Source organism: Solanum stenotomum, chromosome 4 (assembly GCF_019186545.1).
Source record: "Solanum stenotomum isolate F172 chromosome 4, ASM1918654v1, whole genome shotgun sequence".
Classification (NCBI taxonomy): domain Eukaryota; kingdom Viridiplantae; phylum Streptophyta; class Magnoliopsida; order Solanales; family Solanaceae; genus Solanum; species Solanum stenotomum.
Window position 1 is genome coordinate 37,302,865 of NC_064285.1, and position 10,015 is coordinate 37,312,879.

General features: G+C 35.3%; 1 protein-coding gene across 2 annotated transcripts in view; it reads right to left on the bottom strand.

The window, feature by feature from the left end:
• The window catches only part of LOC125862463 (serine/threonine-protein kinase STN7, chloroplastic), a 9,911-nt gene extending 1,059 nt beyond the window's left edge, over positions 1-8,852 (bottom strand). The window contains exons 1-8 of one of the 2 annotated variants that reach the window (XM_049542540.1): positions 8,441-8,849; positions 8,162-8,368; positions 7,989-8,091; positions 6,369-6,533; positions 6,198-6,291; positions 4,992-5,085; positions 4,817-4,873; positions 2,219-2,632 (exon numbers count right to left, since the gene is read on the bottom strand). In XM_049542540.1, the coding sequence (XP_049398497.1) occupies positions 2,219-2,632; positions 4,817-4,873; positions 4,992-5,085; positions 6,198-6,291; positions 6,369-6,533; positions 7,989-8,091; positions 8,162-8,368; positions 8,441-8,812 (1,506 nt within the window). In that variant the 5' untranslated portion in view covers positions 8,813-8,849. Of the gene's footprint in view, positions 1-2,218; positions 2,633-4,816; positions 4,874-4,991; positions 5,086-6,197; positions 6,292-6,368; positions 6,534-7,988; positions 8,092-8,161; positions 8,369-8,440 lie in introns of both variants that reach the window. The other variant, XM_049542541.1, reaches the window with a different exon arrangement.
• Between the last annotated feature and the right edge of the window lie 1,163 nt (positions 8,853-10,015).

The window sequence follows — 10,015 nt, forward strand, 5'->3', positions numbered from 1 at the left end:
AAATTTGGCTAAGTATGGAAAATAATGAAATTTTGGCCAACTTTGAACAGTTATAACTCCTAGCTCAGGATGATCTAGGTGTAGTTCCAGTTATGGTTGCAAAGTTCATGGATTGGTCTTTCCAACGCCATCGAGTTTGCTCGTTTCTGAGTTCGTATGAGCGAGTTATGCCCTTGAAAGTTGGGCAGTTGGCAGGGAATCCGTCCGGAAATTGTAAGGGTATTTTGGTCTTTTCCCTAGCCTTGTCTTTGGATATATATTAAGGTGTAAGACTGATTTTTGATCAGTTTTTCCCTTTTTAAAAAGAGTAAGAGTTAGGGTTCTTGAGAGAAAAGGAGAGAAAGGAGAAGAAGAAGCAAACTTCGTAAAGATCGTCGTGTTTTTCTTCGGGGGTGATCCCTATTAAGGTATGTGAGTTCATAGTGTTGGGTTGGTTCTTTTCCCCACACGCCAAGCTCGTTTAATTTCGAGAAAAAATTGATTATGTTTGATTGAAGTTGTTGGTTGGAATTGTTGAAGTTGTAGTTGTGTTGTGTTGTAGTTCTTATTGGTTTGGTGTATGTTTCCAGTGGTGTTTCTGAGTTGAATCTATTGTATGTTGAGAGGTTTATGATTTTAAGTGCTTGGGGCTGGAAACTTTGATGTGTAGAAGGTTTAGAGTTGGAGAAAACTAAGGAGAAAAGTCGATTTTCGGGGAAAAAGGGTGGGGCGTCACGCCTGTCAGCGCGCCCCAAGAGGGGCTCTGAATTTCCCCCCTTGGGGCGGCGCGCCCATCAGCGCGCCAGCAGGCCTCCTCTGAAGTTTTTGGTCTGGCGCTCCGCGCCTCTCAAAGCGCCAAGAGCGCCAAGTCTTCCCATTCCTTCCCCATTTTTTCATACATGTTCCTAGGTGTTGTACCTATGTTTCATAGTTGTTTCCAACACTCCAAGGTACGTTTAAACGTCAAGAACTCGTCCATAACACGTGATCAAACACCTTGAATTCATGATTCCAATTCAAGAAGAGTTCGTTTCCAAGTCAAGTGAAGCTAAGAGTTGAGTTTAGAAGTTAAAGAAGTAAGTCAAGGTAAAGTCTTTAAAGTCGTTCAAGAGTCTTTATTGAATGTTTTAACTTCATTTTAAGGCTCGAGTTTCAAGTCAAGTAAAGAGTAAGAGTCAAGAGTTTTAAGTTAAGTAAAGAGTTTAAAGTTGAGTTCATTTCTCAAATGTTATTAGGGAACTATGTATTCCCAAAGAAGTTTCTAAATGTTTTTACATTTGAGTAAGAAAGGAACTATGATTCCAAAAGAGCCTTTGGGCTAGTTTTCAAGAAAAAGGAACATCGATTCCAAGTGAGCCTTTGGGCAAAGTTTTGAGTAATTATCTCAAATAAAGAAAGATATGTTTAAAACACTTATGAGCTAAGTATTTTTGGGAGTAGTCTTGAGCACCGAATTGGGGACACGAGTTCATATTAACTCAACTCTCCATAAGAACCATCCGCCAACATGGGAGTTAACGGGTCATACTTTTTAGATGAATCTGTAAGATTAAGCTAGTGGATCCACTTAGTAAAGTTAGCTTCCTATATCACGGCAAGGTATAGGATGGTCCTTGGGCAACGTGAGGTAAACGTTGTATCACCACTATGAGCTATCACCACTAGGGCTCATAGTGGTGATTGTCGGTTAAAGAATCTCCCACTAAAGTTATATTACTTTTATATAAGTAAAGTTGAGTTTGTTATCGTTTTATCCTTAACGAACTAAGTTGTTTACACTTTTTTTTTTACAAGTCTTATATATTGCATGTGACTTATTGCTTTATATATTGAGTTGAGTTATTCGTGAGTTGAACAGAGCCAAAGTATTGTTTTAAAAAAATATTTTCAACTTCAAAATTTCAATTTTTCACCCCTACCCTTGACCCCCACCACCAAAAAAAAATTAAGTTTGTTTTTAAAAAATATTTTCAATTTCAAAAATTATTTTCTACTCTAGTAAAAATAAAAGATATTTCTCAAAAATATTTTTCATTCATAAATCAAACACTAAAAATCTTTTCCGAAAAATATTCTACTCACCAACCAAAGATGAGAAAATAAGTCAAAAATCAACTTGTTTTCTAGGAAAACAGTTTCTAGAAAAACATTTTCCATGGCAAAACATTTTCCTTCATACCAAACACACCCTTAATAACCAACATTAGTAACAATGTCGTAAAGCCATGAGAATACATACCCTAAGCTGCTGAAGTTGTGCTTCTGTGAAGCCCCCGTCTTGTTCTGTTCCTGATTTTGCCATTAGTTGAACAACCCAGTTTGCAGCTTCACTATAGTCTTGTTGTGTAGCCCGGAAGAATTGCAGCTTTAGGTTCTGAATGAAGGACAGGGCTGGCAGACCTTCTCTATCAAAGTAAGGATGAGCTAAAGCTGTCTTTGCACTAATTCTTTGGCGTGCTTTGAAACGTACCATAGATGTTAATAGCTCCCACCCTATTCCACCATCCAAATCTAACAACTCAAAGCCTTTCCTAAGATCAGGGCCAGCACGAGGCTCTACACTCTGTCTCCACGAAACTAAATCATAGTCGCATCTCTTCAGTTGTCGGTTGAATTGAATGAGACTGTTGTCACTGCGTAATCCTGAGAATGCCTATCATGGAACAAACAACATATAAATTCTTCAGAAAACACTACAAGACAGAAATATCAGCATGACTGTAATACATAGTTAATTTTAAAATCTTGTACATGCAATATTCAATTCTATTTTGTTTTTGGTTTAACCAATGGTATGTGAAGCCAATTGGCTTGACTAATCCGTATTTGCACCAGATAAGCCCATTACGGAGGAAGGGGGAGCCTATTGAAATAGGTAAGATCACATCCAATGGGCAATTTGTTTAAAGTTATTGCGAATCCAGATCTTGGTTATATGAGCTAAAGAAAAGGAGAAAGGAAACCAACAATTCTTTTAAACTTGATTCTAGAGTATATTTAATTTAAGGAACCTCTCAAGTCTTGAACAAAAAATTGATCTTGACCATGTCAGCCACAATTCAGTTAAAATGAGCCTGAATGTAAATATTAAAATTCAGAAAGAGTAATTTACAACTCCAAAATTGAGGGTAAAATATTAACCATCCAAGTTTATAAAATAATGCAAACATGCCCACTTTTCATGTTCAAAATTCAGTTTTTTGAATTCCCTCCCTTCTCTCTTTTTCTTCTTCCTCTTCTTCTTCTTTTTAATCTACAAACTATTTTTATTTTTGTTGTATGAAGATTGGTAGAGGTGATTCGGAAAATACAATTTTTGGAGCAGTTAAGGAGATTCTGCAGTAAATCCAACAACTTCAGTAAGTTGTCGTAAACAACTACCGAGTCTTATTGCAACAAATTTGATAATTACAACTACAGAATGTGTTACAGTAACTTAGAATTTGTTTAGTTGTTGCAATAACTATTGAAGTTGTTCCAAGAAATTTAGTAGTTGTTTGCAACAACCTAATGAAGAAGTTGAATTTACTATTGAAGGTGGAAGTAGAGGGGAGGCAGAGATGTGGAGGAGAAGGAGGCGACAGTTGAGGTGGGGAAAGAGAAGGAGGTGGTGGTGGAGGAAGTGACAGATGAAGAGGTGGCGGTTATGGAAGTGAAGGAGAGAGGGATGGGGAATGTGGGGCCTTTGTGTATACAAGAAAATGTGGGGATTTTCAAATCAGTGACATTAACACTAATCTCAAAAGAGTTGCACCTACCCAAAAAAATGCAAAAATATGAGTCACCTTTCCTCAAATAAATCATGCAAAGGCCACCCTTAATTAAAGGACCTTTGTTTCTTACTTAATATCCATAAAGTTACTATTTGCAGGTCATCGTTCATTTTCTTCCTCATGTACTTGTGTAAACCGCGAAGCTATATAGGGCTTTTCTTACTTAACCTGCCGAGTAAAAGTTCTTCCATGCCCAAGAATAAGTGTGTGGACTTATTTTCAAGTTCAAGAAACTTTTCTAGTCCATGAAGTCCAAGAAGCTACGTTAAAGACTATTCCTTCCTAAAATGGGAAATATTGTTGTTATTTCCTTTTGTTGGTATATTTTAATTTCTTTATTGTTTCCTTGTAGAATAGGCATTTTATTTCCTTGCTTTTATCTATTTTCTTTCCTTATTAGAATAGCAAATGTAGTCATCAAAGAAGAGACCCTAAGCTTATATAAAGGGCCCTGATGCTTTGTAAAAGACACGGTTCATGTTCTTTAGATAGCAACAATTAGAAATAATAAGATTATACTCTATTTCTTCTTCTTAATCCTTGTGTTTGGTTCCAAACCAAGTGGTGATAGTCCTTATCATGTTCTCAAATACATGTGAGGTTTCTTAGCCACATTAATTGATTTCAAGCGGTAACTTTAGGAACTACAAATCATTTGATCATTCAAGAACACATCTTCCCCATCCAAAATCAGATCACAATTTTACTTCTTTTGAAGTCGTTGCTTCTTTTAGAACAAGTGAGTAGTTATTTTATAGTTCAGAATATCATCTTTAACCTCATTTTAGAAACACTTGATTCCATGTTCTATATCACGAGACACATCAGTTTTTTCATACTACTGTTTTTTGCTTAAAGTTCAAGATCCTGGTTGACTAGTTCTTTGTTTAACTCGGAGAATCACATCATGTTTTCTACATTTAGATAAGAAAATCTAAAAGAAACTGACAATCACTTCCTTGTAATTCTTTTTATTTCGGAACTCAAATGTCTAGATTCTCCTAGAAGAGCTAAATTTTGTCTAAGAAATATTAATAGTAAATAGCTTTCGATTTGAATCTAACCATTTGCAGGAATATGAGACCGACACTGTAGATGTCAAATCGGTCTGGGAGATTCAGCTGTTAAAAAAAGTAGCATAAAAAGGAGTTAATTTTATGGATTAAAAAAAAAGAGGTAATTAGTCAAAAGTGAGTGACTGGTCATCAAAAAAAAAAAAAGAGTGACTGGTCATCAAACCTGCCATAGAACTGGGGAAAGTGCAGTTGCAACTGGAGCAGACGGTGCAGAGGGGGTTTGTGTGCTCATAATGTATTGCTCTGGTGCAGCGTATCTTGACCAGAAAAGATACAGTTAGAAAAATAAGTAAACTAAATCCCTAAGTAAAAGATCCACCCATGCAAACATACCAAGTTATAAATTGTATTACCTGAAAGTCTTCCAAAAAACAGATGATCAGTAACACAGAATGCATCTATTTTCTCTTCACCTTTTAATGGTACAAAGATTAACTTTTGAGATCATACCAATCTCAATAGTCAATATACAGTTAGATTAGTATAACAACACAAATTGACCATTTGGACGTGGGATAAATAAGAGATCAATTCACTTCTTTATAATTGAATAAGGAACATGATCATTCATACTATGTGCATCTCTTATGTAAATTAAGCTAATATAATTAAAACTAACACGCAAAAACATGCCATAAATCCAATCTCAAAGTCATCTAATGTTCTTTAAAATGTGCGGGGAAAGTACTCAATCATTATGGTACATAACATACCCATTAAATTGGAAAATCCTGATATTTCATCACTCAATTTCAGGGACATCACTCTGTCGGGTCCTGAATTTTTTTCTATTTAGGCATATAAGTTTCAGTTTGTTAGCTTGAGCATTATAGAAAGAACACTTTTAACACTCAAAAATGAAGTTGATTTTCCTGGTAGTCCTCTAAGAACTTATAAGGTTAGCACTGATGGTTCATTTGGGAGGTTTGAGGACACCTGGTTATAAATAATAAACGCATGATTAACAAAACAAATTGAATTCAGAAAATATGTAAAGTGAAAAAATGGACATGATTTGACGAGCAAATTGGCATCATACTTTATTAATCCATGAAAGCAACAACAAATGCAGATTGAGATGTTGAGGTTAGAATATACATTACCCTAATAATAAAAAGGATGGAAAATGCATGTTCTTTTATTTAATTTGATTGGAGATGCTTTTGAAATGAATAACAGAAAAGAATGATAAGAAGTCATCGTTATGAGCTGACAATTATATTATGCCACTTTTATCAAGGGGATAATTAGTTCCAAGAAACAAAGGTCACAGAATAGAAAATATAGATGTTATTAATGTCCATGTGTTGAACAAGAAATTTCCACTTGTGCATACACAAACTTGTCAGTTTGCAGAGTAGGAAATTACCTTGGATCTAAAAGAAACTCCTTAGGAATATAATTGATTCCTACTCTCAAATCTGCTGCAGCACCAAGATCAATTATTTTGAACGCGCGAGAACCTGCTTCAGAGAGATATTTATTACAACTTACAAGTAGACAATCAAACTCAACCACAAATCTTAACAGGACAGTTTACCTTCAGAGAAAATTATGTTTTGAGGCTTAATATCTCTATGTACTATCCCTGTGGAGTGAAGTCCATCCAAAGCAAATAGGAGTTGTCTCATAATTGTCAATATGATTCTATTTTCTCTATCCAAACCTTTGGGTAAGTCCTGAACCTCTCGAAGGATCAATGATTCTACCTGATGATTTAATAAATCATGAGAGAGAGTTCAGGAGGGGGAGGACAAAACAGATAGTAACTTTTGCAGAAAGGACTTACAACAAAAACTGCAACCCAACCAGACACTACTTATGGCCGAGCTTCCTTTATATCCATCCAGCTCATTGACTCTTTCCAATTTTATTTTATTTTTATTTCAATACTCAAAAATTTGTGTCAGAAGTTTTCTAAGATAATATCTAATATCACACTTATCTCTAGACCACCATCACAAAATCTCGACTAGAATAGATGAAAAACAGTCGTGACAAACACCGAATCCACCATAATAACCAAACATTAGTTCAACTAGTTGTTATTGTCTATGTCAATTATTTTTTTTCATTTGCTAAATCTGTATGGAAGGACAGATTGTAAAGACTTCCTTCCACAATGTAGAGCAAGTAAATTATGTAATATGTGGGTCATTTGGCTCATAAAATTAGCTCAAAGCTAGCCTTTGGGAAAAGAATTTACAGCTTAATTGTGTTAAGAGTTCGGCGAACATTTAAGTAGATAAAAATAAACGTTCTGAGAGAAATGATCAGAATTTAGTAATTCACCATTCGGAGCAACTCTACAAGAGTCGGACACAAGAAATTACAATTATTCAAAATAATGAATTATAATAACTCACATATGGGTATCAATATGAATACAAACTATGCAATTGTTCAACCTTGAAACCATTGGGCCACATGTGCAATATTTTGGATATGCTGAACATATATTTATAAACATGGTACGATATGACAGAATTTATTATATATCTCAACTTGAAGAGGTAGTTTTAACTATGCATTGAATGGTGAATGTTCATGAATAACTTTCTGTAGAATCTTTTCTCAATTAGGAGGACATTTTCTTCATATTGTTTATCTCTTTTCAATTAGCAGATAATTGCATTTTCTAAGTGTTTTATACAACATCCTTTTGTTGTTTAACCCTATCAGTATCTATCATACACTTTCACTACGAAATTAAAAATCATTCCTCTCAGCTCCGTATTTGCTAATTTCCCTTAACATGTAAACGCCTAAATGAAGATATTTCTGTTATATCTGAACCGAGAAAGTTATGATACTGTTTCAAGAGAATTTTTCATCCAATAGAAAACATTCTGTATTAGTTATCAGTGCTAGGGATTTCTCCTACATTTAGATCTTTTTAGGAGACTAATTTATACCAATAAATATTAAATGATCCTTTAACAACTATAAATATATAGATTCTATTTTCCACCTGATCTGCCGTTTTCTCTCAGACACGGGAAACTAAGATCTTTTCACAATCTGTACGTTAACCTCAAATCAAAAATTCGCATGGTATAAGCACAGCTCTCACATGGGTATGTTGTGTCCCCAAAAGCAGTTGCAATTATCTGAAAAGTAGAGAAAAATATGCATTATAGGTAAGAAGAGAAAGGAATACCTACATTGTAGGGAAAGTCTCTACTCTGCATCAGATCAGCAAGTGTAGCTTCCCCTTCGAAACGCCAAAGAAGCCAATACTCTGCTCCTTTCTTTGAAGAAGTCTAGCAGAATTTTCAATATAAATAAGTGATTGGAATAAGTGATATATATGATGATGATGAACAAGTGTACCTCTCGAAAACCATAGAGAAAATCAGCACAACTATTAGCACAAGCTCTACGCACACGCTCATTCATCCATATTTCCACTGCTCCATATTCAGTTGCTTTTTTTAAGACTAAATCAGCAGGCTTTGATGATGGCTTTCTTGCCAAAGAAACTCTATAAACAGAACCAAAAGATCCCTCACCCAGTTTCTTTCCCAATACAATATCATCCTGCAGATAAGATAAAGAATTTGGGGAACAAAGAAGATAAGTAAACTAATTAACTAACTCATTTATAGGTACCTTCTTATAAATAGGTCGAAAGAATCTTTCAAGAAAGCCAAGAACAAACATATCAAAGAAACCAGGAGCAACACCAGGAGTAGCCCAGAGGTAAGAGAGGGTACCCAAAGCCAAAATAACCCCAGGAACAGTCACTGTGATCCCATTTGACTTGGGTAGTGTGCTTCTATAAATTATATCACCACACTCCATTACAGTACAGGGTAGTCCTACCCCAACTCCAACAAAAAGATCATGTACAAAGCTACCGCAAATTTTAAAATTACATTGTTTCTTCAATCGTATCGACAAACATAAAGGCTTCAAAATCCCCACTTTCTTCCCCAGAAATGAAGAGTGGAGTACTACACCACCTATCCCCACTGCAGCCATTCCCAAACTTTTTTGCTTTCTTTACCAAGATTTTTTTTTCTTTTCTTTTCAATAACTGGCCAGGTGCCTGCTCTTTTTTTGTGGATTGGATTGCCGAAAATCCATAGCCACAAATGACACGTAGATTACGTCTCTATATAAACCAAAGGTTTTTCATCACCCAAGTATATAAATACCTAGGGTGTGCAATTATTGATATACTAGTCTCTCGAAACGCTTTATCCCCTATTATTTTCATAAAATTTGTACGTGCCTAATTTTATATCTTTAAACCCACATTTTCAAAGACTGTTATTTTTATAAAATTTGTACATGCTTAATTTTATGTATTATTCTACTAAGTATGTGTTCAGTCAAACATAACAATTTCATCTAATTTTAACAATGGAAAAGGGTCTAAAATACCCCTCTACTATGCAAATTGGTACAAAATTACCTCTTTTCTACCTTTCGAGCCTAAAATGTCCTTGATGTCAACCTTTTGGCTCTATTTTGCCCCTCATATTTAATAGCCTAAATAATAACATCAATTAGCAAATTCATTTATGACGTGTCGCTATCCTATTGGCTACCCTAATAATTAAAAAAATTAAATACCCACCCGTAACCCACATCTTTTAACCCAATATTCTAACCCAAATTCAACATTGTCACCGGATCTTGTAGATAAATAAATCTTCAAACTCAACTCACCACATGAGAAGAAAAGGACTTCTTTTATCAAGTGTATAAAGATGTTCCACTTCTTCCCCTTCTTTAGCAATGCTTGACCCAGAAATCCGAGCTCGACCCAGAAAATTTCTGCTTGTGTTTGACCTTTTTTCATTGAAAACATTCACTTCAATCGTCCGATAGGGAAGATCGACAACATCATTCACATGATACACAAGTTTTTTAATCCATACAGGGTTTAAATCTCTCATTTTTACTTGTGTTCTTTGTCTCTGATTCTCAAACTCAACTTCTACAAATGGTGATTCGGTGGTGGCTAAGAGAGTCTATAGGAGATGTCTCGTTTCCTTAGCCCATAGAGTTACCTTGGTGGATTTGGTAGAGTTAGACATGTTAAACTTTGATGTGATTTTGGTATGGATTGGTTGCATGCATGTTATGCCTCTATCGATTGTAGAACTCGGGTGGTCAGATTTCAATTTCCAAATAAGCCTATCATAAGTGGAAAAGGGGTGGGGGGGGGGGGGGGGG